The sequence below is a fragment of the Ilyonectria robusta genome, assembly GCF_021365365.1.
Source record: "Ilyonectria robusta strain PMI_751 chromosome Unknown BGZ61scaffold_9, whole genome shotgun sequence".
Lineage (NCBI taxonomy): Eukaryota > Fungi > Ascomycota > Sordariomycetes > Hypocreales > Nectriaceae > Ilyonectria > Ilyonectria robusta.
Window position 1 is genome coordinate 1,440,560 of NW_025764443.1, and position 18,876 is coordinate 1,459,435.

General features: G+C 53.9%; 7 protein-coding genes across 7 annotated transcripts; 3 read left to right on the forward strand and 4 right to left on the reverse strand.

Annotated features, from left to right (window-relative positions):
- Window positions 1-452: 452 nt before the first annotated feature.
- On the reverse strand, window positions 453-2,117 carry BGZ61DRAFT_532391 (uncharacterized protein; the record flags this gene model as incomplete). The annotated part of the gene is made up of 1 exon (XM_046253861.1): window positions 453-2,117. The coding sequence occupies one exon, from the start codon at window positions 2,115-2,117 to the stop codon at window positions 453-455; it is 1,665 nt and encodes a 554-aa protein (XP_046104991.1).
- A 184-nt stretch (window positions 2,118-2,301) lies between these two features.
- On the reverse strand, window positions 2,302-3,198 carry BGZ61DRAFT_240573 (uncharacterized protein). Its single transcript, XM_046238337.1, has one exon. The coding sequence runs from the start codon at window positions 3,168-3,170 to the stop codon at window positions 2,487-2,489; it is 684 nt and encodes a 227-aa protein (XP_046104992.1). The 5' UTR covers window positions 3,171-3,198; the 3' UTR covers window positions 2,302-2,486.
- Window positions 3,199-4,094: 896 nt separating this feature from the next.
- On the forward strand, window positions 4,095-5,803 carry BGZ61DRAFT_240741 (RTA1 like protein-domain-containing protein). The gene is made up of 3 exons (XM_046238339.1): window positions 4,095-4,735; window positions 4,793-4,967; window positions 5,020-5,803. The coding sequence occupies exons 1-3, from the start codon at window positions 4,277-4,279 to the stop codon at window positions 5,550-5,552; spliced, it is 1,167 nt and encodes a 388-aa protein (XP_046104993.1). The 5' UTR covers window positions 4,095-4,276; the 3' UTR covers window positions 5,553-5,803.
- A 250-nt stretch (window positions 5,804-6,053) lies between these two features.
- Window positions 6,054-7,522, reverse strand: BGZ61DRAFT_532393 (uncharacterized protein; the record flags this gene model as incomplete). The annotated part of the gene is made up of 6 exons (XM_046253862.1): window positions 6,054-6,495; window positions 6,555-6,815; window positions 6,875-6,971; window positions 7,030-7,120; window positions 7,182-7,286; window positions 7,355-7,522. The coding sequence occupies 6 exons, from the start codon at window positions 7,520-7,522 to the stop codon at window positions 6,054-6,056; spliced, it is 1,164 nt and encodes a 387-aa protein (XP_046104994.1).
- Window positions 7,523-12,831: 5,309 nt separating this feature from the next.
- On the forward strand, window positions 12,832-13,813 carry BGZ61DRAFT_240805 (uncharacterized protein). The gene is made up of 2 exons (XM_046238340.1): window positions 12,832-12,944; window positions 12,999-13,813. Exon 2 carries the CDS (start codon window positions 13,002-13,004, stop codon window positions 13,680-13,682), a length of 681 nt encoding a protein of 226 aa, XP_046104995.1. The 5' UTR covers window positions 12,832-12,944; window positions 12,999-13,001; the 3' UTR covers window positions 13,683-13,813.
- Window positions 13,814-14,890: 1,077 nt separating this feature from the next.
- BGZ61DRAFT_577532 (uncharacterized protein) lies at window positions 14,891-16,939 on the forward strand (the record flags this gene model as incomplete). The annotated part of the gene is made up of 2 exons (XM_046256248.1): window positions 14,891-16,355; window positions 16,416-16,939. The coding sequence occupies 2 exons, from the start codon at window positions 14,891-14,893 to the stop codon at window positions 16,646-16,648; spliced, it is 1,698 nt and encodes a 565-aa protein (XP_046104996.1). The 3' UTR covers window positions 16,649-16,939.
- Window positions 16,846-18,255, reverse strand: BGZ61DRAFT_240812 (uncharacterized protein). The gene is made up of 4 exons (XM_046238341.1): window positions 17,795-18,255; window positions 17,382-17,727; window positions 17,142-17,312; window positions 16,846-17,084 (listed from the first exon to the last, which is right to left on the reverse strand). The coding sequence occupies exons 1-4, from the start codon at window positions 18,045-18,047 to the stop codon at window positions 16,970-16,972; spliced, it is 885 nt and encodes a 294-aa protein (XP_046104997.1). The 5' UTR covers window positions 18,048-18,255; the 3' UTR covers window positions 16,846-16,969.
- Window positions 18,256-18,876: the final 621 nt, after the last annotated feature.

Genomic DNA, 18,876 nt, shown 5'->3' on the forward strand with positions numbered 1-18,876 from the left:
GCACCGGGCTGAGTTGTTTCTTAATTGTATCTCAGGAGTCATTTATTATTGTTGTTTGACTTGCATTATCGTGAACCCATTGTCGGAATAAAGTCGTTAACAAGCGAGCGTGTTTCTCTTCATCCATTACATGCCATTCAATTAATCCTCCAATCTAACACTAAAATTTTGCGTCTCACACCAATCATGATGAAATCTACCAGCAATCTAGTCCCAAGATAACATATGCTATCTCACACCCAAGTTTTAAAGACTTGCCACCCCAGAAACTCCTTCGAAACCGCAGGTTCTCATCAAGTCATTGGAATCTCATGTAACGCTGGCCATGACCAACTGGGCGCTTATATGCCACTTCTACTCTCTGACACCTTGCCTGATGTTGACCCTCTCGTGCGCCCTTGAACAGCCATATCGTCGACATACATGTCCACAGAAGCAGAAGAAGAGTAGTATTAGCTTTTCTCTGGGGGCATGGAACTCGGCGCGTTCTCGTTCGTAACGCCACTGTACGCCGGCCGGGGACGCATTCCGTCAACAGGCACAGACACATCATCCGCCATGGCCTCGTCGTAACTGGGCGGTGCGTCATCGTATGGAGGAACAGTCTGGCCAGGGGCAAGCTGGGGCGGGTACAATGGGTCGTGCGGCGGTTGGGGAGGAACTGCGTGTTGCTGTTGCTGTTGCGGCGGGGCATGATGTGGCTGCTGAGAAGGTGGCCCAGACGTTGAAGCACCTGAGAAAGATTGTCTAGGCGGTAGTCGGGGTGGTGTATTATTAAAGGTTGCGCGCCCAGGCTGGTTAGACCTGGCGGCCTTCAGAAGCTCAGCCGGAGGGGTGATTCCAGAATAGACGTCGATCTGGGAGAAATGAAGTGGCAGGTAGATGACCTGAGGTTGCCTGGAGCCCTTGTTGGGCTTTCCCCATGCAACACCAAGCTTCACCTCCAACTCATACCTGCGAGCAAGATTGCAGGTGACGAACGACGGCGCCACCGTGTTGGGTAGGGGCATGTTCTTCCACACGTCGTCGGGAACGACAAGTTCACTTCCTACTTCATCCGTCGGCGAAGATGTGAGCGGGATGCAGATGTTGGGGTTTGAGGCTACGACCCAGCGGTTCAGCTTCTTGTTGTGAAGAGTCTGGGCTCTGACGTCGGTATGGCCTATCAAATCCATCTGAAACGACACCAAATAGACGTCCTCAGGGCTGTTGGCCATCTTCTTTGCGATCAGCCGGAGCGGAATGGGTTGATTACAAGTGAGGACTGTGGGGTGGGGAAGCCGGGCCGACATCTCCACTGACGGGGCCGGGTCGAAGTCTGCGGCCGGGTCCGCGGTGGAACCAGGCTTGGATGAGTCTTCGTTTCTCATACCGAAGAACGAACTTCGCTTCCTCTCTGGATGTGGGCTGCGGAGTTGAAAGGCGAACGGTCGACGGGCAAAGGCCTCCTGGGGCGTCTTCTTGGGACGCGGAGGTTCGATGGGCAAAAACTTGAGGCCGATTTGGTAGCGCCAGTTCTCCTTGAGGAAGCCTGGGCGTTGAATGGTGACCTTAAGGTAGTAGCGAATCTCGGCTTCCATGGGGTACCCAGTCAGTGAAGGGGGCAGCGTCTTAGTGACGTGACGGAGATAAAGTTGCTTGCTCCCGTCCATGACTCTCACGCCGCCGAACCCGAAGAGTCCGCCGCCGCCAAAGCCCCCGGCGTTTGCGACGCCCCCGATTTGGGACATGGCCATGGGGTCGCTGCAAGCATTGTTTATGGGTAATTTGAACTTGAAAGGGAACTCATGCTCGCCGGGACCAAGGGGATAGGCGCCGTAGGGGTTGGAGGAACTGGCGTAGTAGTCGTCGGGGAAGACCTGTTGTAGCTTGTACAAGATCTTGTGGTTCTCACTTGCGATAGCGCCGGGGGCTCGCTGGACTGAACTGGGTTTGGCTCCGTATTCGGGCTCGAAGGCATTGAGGACCTGCAGAGCAGTGGCCGACTCACCCTCGAGCTTGACAACGATGCTGCCAATCTGTTCGGCACGGTTGAGGCCGAGGATGACGCGGCCCTGAATGAGGTCGAGGTTTGTGTAGAACTCGGGCTGATTGTCCAGCGCTATGCGGAGGGACATGGTGGGTGAGCAGCAGTGAACGGGGTCACAGCAGCCCAGGGGATAGAGATGCAAAACGATGAAGACGGTCTGCTCGGTGGGGGTGCGGCAATAATCGATGGGTTAGGCTCGTGTTGGGTGTTGGTCGAGTTCTTGTTTTATTAGGCGGGGTTCCCAGGTCGATATATTCTGGTGGGAAGCTCCAAAGGCAGTGAGAGTTCGCTCCGCCCGTCTTGCAACTCGTTTTCGCTCTGCTGCTTGAGAGTCGGATGCCCGGTGACTGAAGTTGCGTCACCTCACTGCTCAGCCTCGATCCAAGCCCTGGTGTGGCGGTTCAGCAGACGTGGGGTGAGGCGTCGAGTTGATGTCATGACAGCTGGTGAGGGGCCATCAGTGGCTGGTTATCAGTAAGCTTAATCGGGTGTGGCTGGTGATTTGCACAGCATCGGCAAGTCGGAGAAATCCGGCGCCGATGGGCGACTTTAGTTGATGGGAAACATCGATGGTGATACCATTTACTTCTTGCATGCCGCTTTGCTCATCCGTTCCCGATTCATTCATTCTCGGTCTGCTCAATTCCCACCTGGTTCCTCTTCCGGCGACGGAATTTGTCTCGTCTTCCCCGACACGGCAAGTTCCGCGGTTGGTTGTGATTTCAACCCCGGACTTGGTGTGCTCGACGGGCGGCTCGCCACCTCGCCCACCGTTCGACAGGCCCACACCGAGTCCACATGCTGGTACTGACTGCCTGCGAGTCTCCGACAAACGTCCTTTGACATGTGTGTCGGCTCTTAAGAACCGAGCGGCATGCGCCCGTCGCGGGCCCTCTGCAGGTGCCGAGACGAAGTGTTGGTGATAGCGAGTTTGACAGTGGACACCTGCTCGATCAAGGATTTGAGGAATCCTATTCTCCACTCCCCGGCCGAGAGGAGTCAACCAACAGCCCCCAACCCGGGGTCGGTACTGGCTTGGTGCCTTGGGCGGACCAGACCGGATCGGCATTAAGCCAGTCAAGGCACCATAGCCCGAGATCGACGCTCCCGGACCCGCCCCCGGTCGCTTTGACTCCCACATGGTGTGCTGAACGTTGAACCAACTGCATATCTACGCCTTCGAGCCACCGCGAGATGGCAAACAAGGTTCTAGCAAGGGCCCTTTTGCCGAATCCCTTGTCACAATGGCGCCTCTTTTGAGTCCAGGCTCCAGACGCACTTCGCGCACTCGCGCCAACCGGAGGCGCGGATCATGCCATGGCTTCAGAATCATGGACACGACTCTCCTCGGCCAGCCAGTCACAGCATCGCTTTGAGGAGGGGCATGTGTGTCTCTGCCGACTCTGGCATCAACCCCTTCACCACCCTCTTTTCCCCTCGCGCTCGTCAACCAACCAGATCTGGCCATTGCGGCCGCCTCGCGGCCCGCGGCCTTCTGTTTACGCGGCACCCGCTGCCGCCACGCCAGCCGACGTCTTCATGATTGGTAGCCGCGGCCCCCAACTCCGCCACCTACTGTCCGGATGTTGAGAGATTGTCTTTCCCGCCCTTCCCTGCTGCGGACCCTGGCCCACGCCATGCCGAAAGTTCCCTGTCGAGGGACCTGCGCCCATTCAGCCTGTCACCAGTCACCAACAGCAATCCACCCTCCTCATCTTCGGTTGAGCCAGGATATTGGATCAAGCACCTCCTCTTCTTGTCTAGACTGGCCGCCACTCCCGCACAGTATCTTCTCAGCTGATGCCCACCGCCGATTCAGCGTGTCGCGATTGTGCGATTCACGCTGGTGGTTCGCGAGTGAGATTGTAGCAAACGGTCTTTGAGGCCTCTTAGATGTCATTGATGGTTGCTAAGTTTCATCCTCAGCCCTATGCTTCAATGGCCCCCAAGAACGGCATTCGACGAACGAGTCTCCATCCTGCATGGGTGGTGATGGGCCTGGAGTAGCACTGCATCGATGATCCCTCCCGCTCAGTCCATTTCTTTCAAGCGCCTCGTAGCTGCAGAGCCGCACATGCAGGTCTGGGTGCAGACACACGCTGGCATGCCTGCTTGCCCATATGTGCTCCGTAGCCTAGTGTATATGTAGGGGGCCAAGCCAGCCTTCCCCAGGCTGATCTGTCTTCTTGATTTGAGTGCTTAGGCTGCCATGACAACGTGTTTGCCATAATTCGCCGACAACCCACGATGGCAGGTGACTGTGGTTCGACCTGCCCAGCCGCAGATAACTTCTACTCCTACGACCCGAGTGTAGGCGGAAATGCCGTCTTACTAGCAGCCTTTGCTATTCTCTCTCTCGTGGTGCCATACCTTGGCTTTCGGTCATGGACGCCCCTGTTCTCCGCAACTCTGACCACAGGCCTCCTGGCTGAGGTGTTGGGGTTTGTCGGCAGAGTCCTCCTTCACTCGACAAGGAACAGCCGGACCTACTTCTTCCTCTTCTTGTTCGGCACCGTTTTAGGACCGACCTTCATCAGTGCCTCCATTTTTATTGTCCTACCGCATATACTCGGCATCTACGGAGAACCCATCAGCCCTTTCCGACCTCTAGTGGCTGGCTTGGTATTCTTCAGCCTTATCGCCGTGGCTCTGATTGTGGAGCTCGTCGGTATCATTTTTGTCGCGTACGAGTTTAACAACGTCAGCGTAAGTCGGCCTGGGAACGAAGAGGAGAAGGGTCTCTTCAGCTGACAGAGAGAAAAGCAAAGCTCAGGGGCCAAGATCACGGCCGCCGGGCTGGGCATCCAGGCTGCCATGTTGTTCGCATGCAGTGGATTGCATTTCTGGTTTACTCTGGGAGTAAGCACCCAGGCTGAGAACCTTGATGCTAGCCACTCCCAGATCTACAACTCCTCTCGATTCAAGAGGTTTCTCATGGGTAAGGCAGTATGCCTGCACATGACATCATTCAAAGTTGACAAAAATATTAGGAATGCAGGTGGCGAGCGCTCTTCTCATCGTCTACTCCATTTACTGCATCGTCGAATTCGCCGGCGGTGTGACTGGAACACTCTCCCAGAACCAAACCGCTTTCATGATAATTGGCGGCGCCATCCCTCTGATTGCTTGCATTATCCTAACAATTTTCCACCCGGGAACTGCCTTTGGAGATGCCTGGGCAGCGACGTCGCCTGGCAGAATCAAGAAGCGTAGTCGACCACCTCCTATTCAACCCCCACCCGCAGCTATCCACGCTACGCACCACCGATACGATCCAGACATTCGCAAACAATTCTCACCCATGTCTGAGAAGGGGCTGAGGAACTCCGTCGGCCCTCCTGAGCTTCCTGCTGGATCTCCCGGCCTCCCGGCAAACCCTCGACCCCTGTCTAAACCATCGAGCCCACGAAGTCCAGCACACACAGTGGCTCTCTCAGAGGTTGCGGAGAGACGAATTAGTACACGATCGGAACGCATGAGCCAAACACAGAGAGAGTTGGTGAATAGGGAGGAGTTGTGGTGAGAGTGCTTGGAGGATGTTGCGGATAAGACAACTGGGCGGAGAGAAGCGGCGTTGGCCGAGTCAGAAGACTCTGGGAATTGATACCTCGACCTGCTGCTGGATAGCTGTATCTGTTCTCGTATATCTTCTCACTCATGAGGTAGGACTTTTCGCTGCATCGTTTTGATTCATTCCCCACGGGGATTACTTTGGCTTACAGCTTGATGCATAGTTCACTTGTCTATGTCATGTCGGATACTTGAGCACCCCTTGTGGTGCATGTTTACGGTGCTGGGTATCGTAATTAACTATTTAACTGGTAGTCTATCATTAATTCTGGACATGACATTATAAAGCTTTAAGGAGACTGTCGTACGGAGTGTCAACTCCCACAGCACATTAAATACAGAGTAAAACCCATCGCATGGTAGTGTCCACATACCGAAAACACCGTATCATACAGCATTCCACGTCGTCTTCACATCCTTGACTTGTACACCCTCTTCCACCCGCACTTGCACCTCAGTCCGCATTCTGATGCCCTTTTCTGAACCCTTGACCATGTCGTTCATTTCCACGATTTCGGTCGTTGAATCGCCGGCCGTGACAAAGACTCTGGCACTTGCGCCATCCTGAACCCTTGACCATGTCGTTCATTTCCACGATTTCGGTCGTTGAATCGCCGGCCGTGACAAAGACTCTGGCACTTGCGCCATCGCTCTCTCTGTCGATATGACTGCCCTGCTTGATATAACCACTGGCACCGGGCCAGTCGCGGGCTCGGGAGTGCGCTGTGGTTCCGGTTCGTGAAGACTTTTTGTTGGTGCTGTCGAGGCGGCTGCGGAGCCCGAGCTTGTAGGAGACGAGGCGGAGGAAGGGTTGGAGGGCAGGGAAGCATCCGCACCAGAGGCCAAGGTGGACTTCGAGGACGGTCCAGGGACTGACGCGAGCCATTTTGTAAGTACTGAAGAGGAAGAGTTAGTTGGCTGTGAGACTACATGGCGGGAGGTGGACGGGACGAACGTATTAGTGGAGAAGTCAGTGGTGACAATGAAGCCGAAGCGAACAACTCCCATAACAATGGCGATGAGACCAACGCAAAACACGAGGATGACCTTGACAGCCTTGGAGCCGAATGTCATCTTGCGGTGGATGACCCAGATGGGAAGGCTGAAGAGAGCAATATCCGCAACGATGCTGATGATGGAGTGCGACCACATCATGTGAGCTTCGGTGTCCTTGCTGATGCACTTACGGTCTGGCTTGCCCGCGTCAAAGAGATCGCTGTTCTCATGTTAGAATAATTCGCGAGTAGGCGTCAACATGTCAGGAGCCTATCGTACCCAATAGGTTTGCATTCTGTGAGGAAGAAGAAGAATGCGGCGAGGGTGATGGTGACGATAACAGCACCCGTTGCCCAGACATAGCGCATGAAGATGCCTAAGATGGATTTGTTAGTCGTGCGTCACTACTATTCCATCAAGGCACCAAAACATACGGTCTTTACTTAGGCGGGGTAGGAAGGCCAGAATAGAGATTCGAACCATGCCGCAAGCCAAGAAGAAAAGGAGCTGGTTAATGGGCAGCGTCTAGGCCGGTGTCTCAGTCAGTAATTGTCAATGCATCAGGGCAGCCAGGCGGGCGTAATACCGAAAGGAACTTGACGATCTGTTCGTCTGAAAGGTCGTCCATCGGCGCACCAGATCCGTAGTTCACCAGCACTATTTCCATGGCTGACAAGGCCATCGCGAGGAGCTGGCGATGGGGGCAGAACGGTCAGCTATGCAAGTCCGAGACATGGCGTTCTTGGCGAGCATACTCACATAAGCAACAACGGCCAAGGCGTCGTCGATACCGAGGGCCTTGGTCATGAAGGCGCGGACCTTGATGCGGGCGAGTAGAATAATCGAGGTGATGACCATGAGGGCGATGTTGAGGCTGCGAAGCATGCCGCTCTGGGACTTCAGCCCATCGTCAGGATTGGGATCCATCTTGGCTGATGGTTGTCGCTTTGCAACACCCGTTGCACAGAAGCAAAAGCAAGTCCAAGTGGATTATTCTCCGCCCCTGCGTAGAAAGAATGAACTGAAGCAAGTCACCTGCATATGTATGAAGCACGCAAAATCTCCACACAAGAACTCGAACGACACCTTCACTCGTACAAGGGGGGGGCATGGAAGGTTATTATGGAGAGGAGCCACGAATGGTTCCAGCCACGCAGCGTCTCTGCAGCTCCAGGCCGCAAGCAGAAGATCTGTTTTAAGACAAGCACCCCAGTGGCGCACGCCAGCAGGGCTGGAGTTCTCTAGGACGGCGCCGAGTCCAACGATACGCGTGTGGCATTGGTGACATTGGTTTTGTCTTGCCAGGGAGCCGGGCTGGCTAGTGTAGTGGTCCCAGACGACTACGACACTTTAGTCGTTCGGCAGGATTTCTGACATTCCGCGGGACCGACCCGACGGTGCCGCGATTGGTATGCGGACGGTATGTGGACGGTTTACGGATGGTAGCCGAATTGCTGGGTCCCGACTAAGGATGAGGAGTATTAACGTCGATAGTCGAGACGGGTAGCGTCTTGGTCAGGTCAGGCCATGCACATGGTCATTGTCATGCATGTTCCTGGGTCCTTTTCGAGGGCAATGGCCTCCTCTCGCTCCGAGTCGGGCTTTGGTAGAGAACCAGACCTGTCTCCGGCCGTAATCAGGACGTAACCGAGACGATCCAGTGGGTTGGGTACCGGGACTCGGGTACATCACAGCGCAATCCTCCGTAGCACGTCCGTTATTGCAAGGGGATCTTGTGAGGAGGCCACACGTGGGCTAGGAGATTGTGACCAAGTGCTGAGCAAGCCTCGCGATGCAAAGGTCTGACTCGCAAAATGAGGGCGGCCTGTAGCCACATGGTGACTTACAGGGGGGGGGGGGGTGGCGGTGGTCAACGCAGGAGTTCTGGTTCGAGGGAAAAATCCTTCCAGGGGGACATTGGAAAAAGGCACCGTAGGGTGAGCAAATCAATACCAGATGACACCAGTTGCTGCATATTTGCAGAATGTTGAGATGCCGTCGAAGTTGCATCGAAATCTCGATGTGGTGGAGGTGGCGATCTTGATTGGCGCTGCAGAGAGATTCGCGGGGGGGAGTTGAGCCAGTCCAAGGCGGTTTTGTGCATGGCGGCCAGTGCGACGAGCGGACCGACGGTAAAATGAGTTAAATCCTTAGTTGACGTCCGGCCTGATCGGAACAGGGTAAGGTATGGATTGGCCATCCAGAGCAGCGTCTCATCTGTTGGCTTCAGACTTGGCGTGTAAATAGGGTTGCAAGGAGGAGATGCAAGGTGGAGTTGCAAGGAAGACTCGGGTTTGGCGGGGGAGTGGCCCGGGTGGCGCCCACATTACGCACTCCTAACCGCATGCCGTGACTTGTTGAGATGCAACTTGACTGACCTCGTATGGAAGAGCTTGGCTGGACTTGTTCCTGGAACGGAACATAATAGTCGACGGACTGATGGACTAAGCACATCATGTGGGGATTAATACAGTAAAGCCTGTCGCTCTAAACCTGTAGAAGTGCCCAGACGAGGAGGTGTGCCTGGTCATGGCGGCATGTCACTTGGAAACTCCATGTCAACGATGGTGAAATGCATCGTAGCTAGCGACTGAGTGGCTAGCGACTGAGTGGTTTCTGAACGAGCCTGGCTAGAGTGGAGCGCTTGCGGTTGGCCGGCAACATCAGCCCTCTTGACCCTGGTTGACAATGACTTATCGTGATGCATCCTGTATCCCGCATCCCGAAGCCCGCATTCGGAATTTCGTATCCCGCATCCCGCTACCACAACCCGCAACCCGCATCCCGCATCTCGTATCCCGCATTCCGCAGTGTACTCCAGTCCACAGACGTGCTGTAGGGCATCACACATAAGCACTGAGGCAGGGGTTGCGCATCTAGGTAAGAAGGGGTTGTAGCCGGTGCTCTGTACCGTAGTTTGGATACCGGCTCCTTCATAAAAGTCATCAAAGGTGAATCATAAGCTCATGCTCGACGTGTGATGTAACAGTCACGGAGAGAGGAAGGAAGAATCGTTTATGGCATCCTCGCCTCCATCATCTGTAGCACCCCTACCTAATACATGTAATTAATTCCCTGTCTGTTTAGTCCTGCTCGGACACAAACACACACACTCACGGCGATTTTACGGCGATTCGGCCTAACAACGGAGATGTGCTTCTGCAAGCCCTCCTGCAGCCAACAACCAGGAGACAAGCCACGAAAAACTTGGTTGATCAACCGGGGCTTCGGTTCGGTTTGTGGCGGTCTTGTGCCTTGTGGTGCCTCGGGAGCGTTCAGGGACGCCATGTGCTGCTCGCCGGATCGACAACGAGCCAAACCGTTATTGAGTGGATCTACGCTGATCTTCTAAAAAAGATCGGGGGAAAAAGATGATGGGTCGAGCCCAAGGCGTCCGCCCGCACATCGTGTGTACTGTAAACCGACAAGGGCTAGATTCAGAGGCTACACGGTCAGGCCAATAGGGGACCCAAGCACAGCCTCTGTGACTCTGCCGAGATCGCGACGACAAGTCCAGGGGATCAGGGTGCTGTAGCCAACCAGGCAAGGCGCCGTCGCTGTTAATGCGTTCCAGATTGCCTGCGGCTCTTATTTAAGTTAGCTACCAAGGGGTCCCTTTGAAGGGGATTCCCTGTTGGGGACCTGGCTCGAGCACGAATCGCATGGGGATGTTGGCTTTATCTTGAACAAAAGATATGGGGGACATCAGGCCATTTCAGATTTCAGTCTGACTGCCGGCTTCTCCCACAACCCGCACGCGAGGAGGCACAGCAGATTGAATATCTTTGATGCCCTCCCGCATAGCAGATGCTCCATCGTCGTCTGTAGTACGGAGTAGAAGTAGGTACCGCAAGTTCAGATGAATTACCTTAATAAGCGGACCTTGAGATGCTGGAGCTAGAATGTCTGACGCCACGAACGACGAGACGGCTTTCTTCAAAGTTCAGTGACGGCAGGCTAGTGACATTTCCAGTGACACGAGCTGGGAAACAAAAGAGCGAGAGTGTACGAAGTAGCCAAGCACATCCGCGTTGATGTAAACCCTTGCTAGCCCTCAGCCTGGCCTGACTCTCAACGCCACACCGCTTAGTGCACAACCCTCCGCAAATCGCGCTGCGGATCATCTCGAGCTTTGCTTTTTTTGCCCTGCCGGGGACAAGTGCTGCTGCATTCCTGGGGCAATTCGGCGCGGTGGATAGTGAAAGACCCCTGACCCACGCGCACGCTCGTTGCTTCGCCCTCCACCAGCCAGTCACGACTTGAGGATCCGGTGCTTAGAGCTTCGGGCCAGAGATTGGATCTTGGTGCTTACGGGAGAGTAACCGCTGCGGCGTGTATCATCCTTGAAGCTGCAGCTCTCTCGACCCCAGAGCCTGGCTTATCACTGTGCATGTTGGCTCTCGGTCGGTAGGGCTAGCAATCTCGGTTCCGCCGGGTGTCAAGTTTGGGCGAGTACGGCTCCGGAGATGATCGAGTTGCTGCGATTGAGGGAAAATAAACAAAATCCCAATGTCACCATGCGTGGGCCAGTTCGCCTTGTACTATCGCGGACGTGTACGGAATATTGATATGGTAATAATACAACAGGGACATGGTTCCGCCCTGGCCGCCGCCATGCTTCGGTTGGCCGGAACGTGTAGCGCCTTAATAATTGTCTGACTAGGTACCTAGGTACGTAGCAGTGAGGGGTTCTAGAAAAGCACGCTGCGAGAGTGGCGACAAACAGAGCCGCCGGGCCTGGGCGAACCCGAAAGAAGCAACGATCTTCCAAGATATGGAATTTCCAAGACATGGAATTTTCCAGGGCTACGAAAGCCTTCAAAAAAAAAGGCCCCGAAGAGGAACCCTCAAAAAGCACCCAAAAAGCCCCGTCATCGTTGTGTGGAACAGGCAAAGCGACCGAAGCTCCCAGGAACTCGGCATGGGGCCCGGTGTAAGAGGTTAACATTATGCCTCAAGCCACCAACAACATCACCATCATCCACGCCGCCTTCTTTCGTCTTGCGCCAAGGAACAAGGGCGGCTTCGCCTCACGGATCTGGTCAACGGAGTGGATTCCGTGTTGTTTCTTTAGGGATGTGGCTTGCTTCGACTGACTCTCACTGGCTCTCACAGCCTCCAATGGACCCCAAACGGCTCCGGTTCGTTGCATCCGCTATATGAAGGTTCCCAGCCGCCCACAATCCCGTTCCGCCGCCAGGGTTGTCCCATGCTCCAGCCTGTCTAGCGTTGCTCTAAGCCCTCCGTAAGCCATCAGCGTTGCCTTGCTGGCGCCCATGGCCGATGCTTCTTCCCCTGAATATCCAATTCCTGACATATCCATGCCGTGGTCGGGGTGGTTTTCTTGCGAGCGTTGGTGGAACAGTCTAATCATCCCGTGTGGGGGTCGACGGAACGCACTTAGACCCTGTCGTCGTTTGGTTGAGCCCGGTATGCAGGATCAGAGAAGACCGAATGCAAAGAAGATGCATGGCGGACAAATATCTATACCTTGAGCCCGTCCTCGGGTTGTGGCTTCTCTCTGATCCGCACGCCTCGTCGACATCCCGTCTTTCGGTTATACTTCCGACACGTCAAGCATTGCTTCCGTGATCGCCCTTCTAGGCTGACATCTTCTGGCACCATTCAATTCGTTGCCAATCCATTGCCAATCTCTCGTCAACATGCGTCTGTCCAGTCTTCTTGCAGTGGCTGCTTTTGCCGTCAAGGCTACCGTTGGTAGCTCGGAATGTGGCTGCACTAAGCCTCTCGTCCGCAAGGAATGGTTGGTGATACCCTCTCTATTCTTCCATTTCTTACCTGCCTTTAAATTGGCACTCAATGGCATAGTAAACGGAGATACTAACTCGAATTTTCACACAGGCGAACCCTGAGCACCAAGCAGAAGGGCGAGTATATCAAGGCCGTCAAGTGCTTGGCTAGCAAGCCTTCCCAGACTGGAGGAATCTACCCAGGTGCCAAGTCTCGTTACGACGACTTCGTGGCTACTCACGTCGTCAATACCGACCTTATCCACTTTGTTGTAAGTCTCCAATCTCATCCCACCACTCGTTTGACGCACAACTGACCCAACCAGGGATTCTTCCAAGCGTAAGTGTACTATGAGACTCGACCGACATTGTCCATAACTAACACACTGAATAGATGGCACCGTGTGTTTGTCAACCAGTATGAACAAGACCTTCGAAACCTGTGCGGCTACACTGGCGCACAGCCGTACTGGAGTAAGTCAGCTTACCCCTTTATCCACTCTTCAGGACTGACAGACAACTAGACTGGTCCCTCGACTCGGAGTCGGTCGAAGACTTCCTCGGCTCGCCCGTATTTGATCCCACAACTGGATTTGGAGGTTCGTGACGGAACTGATATCGCTTGTCGGACACAATACTTACACATGGGATAGGCAATGGCCCATTTGTCAACAGCACTGGCTGGACCAACATTACCCGACAGATCCCTGACAAGCTGGGCGGAGGTGAGTTCATTATTTGCTGGTGTCCCAAATTTTCTGACTTTACATATAGGCTGCGTTGTTGACGGCCCCTTTGTCGAAAAGAATTGGAAGTGCAACATGGGCCCCGAGAAGAACACTGCGTACAACCCGCGCTGCATGCGCCGCGACATTGCCCCGTCCTTTGCCATCTCCAAGCTGAACCAGTCGAGGGTCGACTGGACCCTCGAGGCCGACAGCTACTACGAGTTTGACATCCGTGTTGAGGGTGGCATCACGGTCCCCACTCACGGCTACCACGGTGGTGGCCACTTGGGCGTTGGCGGTGACTTGGGCGAGGTTGGCGATGTCTACACTTCCCCTGGCGACCCTCTCTTCTACATGCACCACGCCAACATGGACCGTCTTTGGAACAAGTGGCAGCACAAGGATTGGCCAGCTCGCATGAAGGACATTAGCGGCCCCGACACCCAGTTTGCCTATCCCTTTGATTTCTTCGGCGACGTTGCTTACAAGAACATCACGCTTGACTACGTCATGAACTTTGACAACCTGGTCCCCAACCGCCAATACTTCGCCGTCAAGGACGTCATGGATATTCAGGGCGGTACTCTTTGCTACAAGTACCAAGAGTAACTGTTGGCGTATCGCTCATGATGTAGAGAAAAATGGACGTGACTGAGATGGAACACATAGATTAATACCCTCGTACTGAAGCATTCAAGTCAGCGAGTAATTTAAGATACAGCAAATTAAGCTAATACCCATTTGAGAAATAATTGTAACGTCGTGAGCCACATGTTTACTTGTGAGATATGGTCGTATACATGACGGCTCCAAGGGACACCTATACACCACCTTCTTCTGTGATCGACTACTCACACGAAGCACAAAGCCGAATCAACCGTGTCACTGCTCTATCCAGACGCATTCCCCATGGAACAAGCCTAACACAATAGCCACCATCTTCCACGTTCTTCCCCACTTCAGCACCACCTGACACCCAGCCATCCGGAACAAAGAGCCTGGAGGCGTAAATGGGCGCTCGAACGAAGGTCTCACCCGCCGCTACACCGCTAAAAAAAAGTAAAAAGGGACACAGGTCTGAAGCTGGTCCTGTAGCGGCGTATTGTCATGGTGATATCCGCGTACGAGATCTGTTGGTTGGGAGTACGGTAGCGATCTCCGATTGGGGGGAGCGCAGAGGTTCAGCAGATTCACCCTCGTTAGACTTTTGTGGTCTTGATCGAGTGCAGCCAACATGACGAACAAAGAGACGCTTGGATCAGGAAATGGAATACCCTTCCCAGCCGAGCTCGGATATGAAAGTTCAGAACCTCGAGCATAATTGCAAACACGAATGGTGATCATGTGCCAGATTTTGGAAAAGGCTATCTGGTGACAGTTAACATGAACACCGCGCCTGGCTTAAATGACTCAGGGTAACTGGAATTTAGGAACTATGGAACTTCGCTCGCCGGCAAGTCTTGTGATCCTACTCTGTCAGTGAGCCTAATCCACTTTCGACTACCCAGTCGATATGGACTAGACAAAGAACAGGTCTAATTATTTACTAGATTAGTGTACTGAAGATGTGTGGTGGGCACACAGAAGCCATTGGCTCCAAACACGGTTTCTTTGTTCACAGAGCAGGTGGCGTTTGTTGATATGGACACTAAAAGAGACAGCTGAACAGGGGGATGGCGGTCGAATTATAGGTATACTTAACCACGAACCTAAGACCTATCCTTGGCCGATTTCATTACATTCCCAATACCACCTGAATACTCGTATTGGCATAAAACCTCTTTGAAATCACAATCTCACACATCAGCCTTGTAGCAATGGCGTCCGAATCCAATGAAGCCGGAGGCTCCATCCCTCATGATACAGGCAACGGCCAGTCCTCGAATCCCACTCCCGAGACTGATCTCTCAGCTCAGACACCGCGGGCAGCTGATCAAATGCTGAAGCATAAACACGACCGTGAAGTCCACGACAAAAAATGGTGGGGAGACAGACACACTCTTCCCGCTCCCGAAGACCCTGACCGGAAGTTCGTATTTGCAACCACGTCAAACGCTACCATCACCGACGACGAAGTTACCGCGGAGGTGAGAAATTGGAAAAAGAAGATGACAAACCCGACGACTGGAGAAGTTGAACCAATGGGTCTGCATCTTCGACAAAGCAGCCCCCCAGTTGGGAGGGCGGAGCGGGCTCGCGACAAGCTCATTGAGCAAAACATCGAAGTTTCCGACGAGATGTACAAGACCATCTTCGATCAGTACACCCAAAACTCGGGCCTAGATGCCTCTATGTTGGAGTTCTTTCGGGACAAGAAAGAAGTGCCCGTCGAGTATGTCAACGAACTCCGGCGCCGGATTGACCGGCTGAAGATGGAGATGGGCAAGCAGCTCGCTAAAAGAGACGGGGAGTTTCACAAGCTGGAAACCGACTTTGATGACTTCAAGAAAGACAGCGAGAAAGAGAAACTGGAGTTGGCGAAAGAAGTACAAAGGTTGCGAGATTCTCCCAATGTGGGTAATGATGCAACCAGAGAGACTTCCGGGGCCAATGCGGAGGACGACAATACTTGGATTGGGGATGGTCCTCAAGAAAACGAGAGGGAGATTGAGATTCTAAGAGACGCAAATGTTTTTATGTCGACCGAGCTTGAGAACCAGAAGAGTAAGAATACGTGGTTGGAAGCTGAAAATGGACGCCTTGAATCGGACCTGAAGGCACTTGAGGATGGAGTGAAGAAACTGACCCAAGGGTTTTACAACGTTCAGGGCGACTTGTTGAGCACGACCCCGGAGCTTACTGCGGAACCGGAGGCGATGAGCCTTGATACCGGGCTGGATAACCGCTCTGACGGCAAGAACCCTCTCCATCCTGCCGATTCATCTTCCTCGAACGATCTCGGCGGAGAAGGACGAAACTTCGGAACTATCGTCAACCAGCTCGAGGATGAAATAGACTCGGTGAAAGCAAAGCATTCCGCTTGCGCAGAAGAGAATGACAAGCTCAAAGCATTCTTTGGTAAAATGCACTCCGAGGTCCAGACGACGCGATCTGGCTGGAGTTTGTTTATCAAACAGGTCTCAGAGATGCCGGATGAGGAGCAGGAGTTGTCTGCGGAAACTCGGCTTCTCATTACGAAGATGTACGAGGGTTGGGCAGACTTGGAGCGGAAGTTCCTCACAGGTTGGCCGGGAGCTCAGTCCTCACTGAAGGATGGACAACTCCGACGGGATGTTCTCACGCATGCCGCTTTGGACAAGGCAGTAATCTCACTGCAGCAGAGTAAGTTACTTTTACAGATTGGCGAGTTGATTTTGAGAAGGGAATGCTAACTGGATATAGAATTCGAGCATGTAGTAGAGCTCACTCTCGCGCTTAATGAGAAAGAGAAGGAATACGTTGCGACGCTCAACAGGCAGGACATTATGCGAACGAATGACAGTGAGCTCAGGCAAGAACACGGCGAGGCACTTAACAACGACGGAAACGATACAAACCCACTTCCACAGGCATGGGAGGATTCTGAAAATCGAGGCACTGAGGGTGTTGTTGACGCAGCTGGAGTAATTTGGTGAAGATAAGAGAGCTGGGGTTGGAGGCAGAGAAAGAGCTAGCTACTATCTAGTCTCAACACAGGTTAACGTCTAGGGAAAAGACGAAGACTAAATTTTGAGCCTGGAATCGTAGAGTTGATCGAATTCTGATTAATTTGTATTTCGTTGCACGTTTTCTCGTTCAATAGCAAATAATTCTATCGTCGTAACTCTAACCTGTCTCGTTATTGCCCCTGGTAAGCTCATATATATCATGATGGCGTTTTTCTATCGCGCGTATGCACCCTCTATACAATGTGAGACATGTGCACTGTAAATCGGTGACTTTTGCCAGTCCGGCATTCAAGGGGCAGAGTAGCCACCGTCAACAACGAAGTTGGCTCCGGTAGCGTAGGTGGAAGCATCAGAGGCCAAGTAGACGTAGGCACCCTGAAGCTCGTGAGGCTCGCCCTCGCGACTGGGTCGTGTGTTAGTCCAGCAGGTTCAGGAGTAATGAGGCGCCGGTAATGCTTACCCCAGAGGAATCTTGTCATGCCACATCTCCTTGGTCTCTTGAGGGACGAAGTTGGAGATCTCGGTCATGATGTAACCAGGGGAGATGGCGTTGGCGCGGGCGAACTGGGCCCACTCGATAGCCAAGCTCTTGACGAGATGGATAACACCAGCCTTGGCGGCATTGTAAGCACTGTAGATAATTCGTGTCAGTAATATCTCTACTTTGGAGCTCAGGGGATGGATTTATCTGAGCACTTACGCCTGGAGCTGGGGAATGTTGACGATGCCGCCGCTCATGGAGGCAGTGGCGACGAAGCTTCCAGAGGTGTAGCTTGTCAAGGGCTCGCCAGAGAGAGTGGTGCCCTCGTTCTTCTGACGGCGCCAGTGCTTGGCCGCGACCTTGGCGCAGTAGTAGGTGCCGTCGAGGTCGGTCTGGACGACATCACGGTAGTGGTCGAGAGGGCCGTCAACCATGGCGCCCTTGGTCCAGGGAATGCCGGCGTTGGCGACAAAGATGTCGAGGCGACCGTTGAGGTCCTGGACGGCCTGGTCAACAGTCTTTTCGACGGCCTCGGCATCTCGCACGTCGACCTGGTAGGCTTTGCCTAAGGAATTGGGTTAGTGGGAAAGATGATGGTCGCTGATAGAGCGAGCGTAGACGAGCCAGCTTACACTGAATGCTGTACTGCTTGGCCAGACCCTCGGCGCGCTCAGGAGTCTTGGTGTTGGTGAAATAGAAAAGAGCCAAGTTACACCCGAGCTCTGCGTAAGCTTGCGCCACGGCATAACCGATTCCGGCACCGGCGCCGGTGATGATGGCGGTCTTGCCGGCGAGGGAGAAGCGCTTCAGGATGGAACCGCCATCGACCCAGCGCTGGTTGTTGTGGACGAAGTTGCCGCCGCTGAGGGGGTTGAGGTCAGACATGATGATGGGGTTTTTTTTTGGTATGGAAGAGTATAAGGGAAACTGGAACTGTAGAGAGGAAATAGAGAATAAGAAAAGGAAGATGATGTTGGTCAAGAATGGGTGGGAGGTGAGGGAAGAAGCTGACCGAGTCAATCCCCGTATTATTTGTGTCCTCTCTCTGGCTCTCTCCCTGGCCGTTGTCTCCGCCCCTGGGCAGATCTACCTAAACACACACCCCTCATTCACCTTTGTGTCTTCCTTCTCCTTGCCTGATGCCATCTCCCATTCCGCCTGTCCGAGTTGGGTAGTTCCGCGGCCAGCAAAGGACGAAGGACAGACACCGCACTTTGAGAGGCCCCGCTCTAGCTCCAGGCAGCCCGGGATTCGGCCTCTGACGAGTTGAACTAGCCGCTGTACGGGGGAGCGTAGCTGGCATGTGTCGGGCCTGGAGTGGTGCGCCAGCGGGACGCGGGCTGGTCGCGGAAGCAGAGCGGTTGCATATCATTGCATGTTGTGGTGGAGAACTGGAGTCATGGGTGATGATGGGGTCATGGCATCTCGTTGTTGAAGGGCCCTGTTCGCGAGAGACCGCCGTTTCGTCCGGTGATGCGATGCGGCTCCGATGGGCTTCCGGGGCATTGGGGACATCAATTCACCAATGCCTCGCCTTTCCAAGGCACCATCAACTCAGTGATTGTCATGCAACCTCAGATCCTGTTGTTCTCGGGCTCCAGAGGGTTGCCAAGTGCCGAAGGTAAACTTAGGTACTACCTAACTTAGCGGGCCGCCATTCAGGGCCGTTTCCGCCACCTTACAGGCTTACAGTGCCATCGTGAGGCCCTGAGCG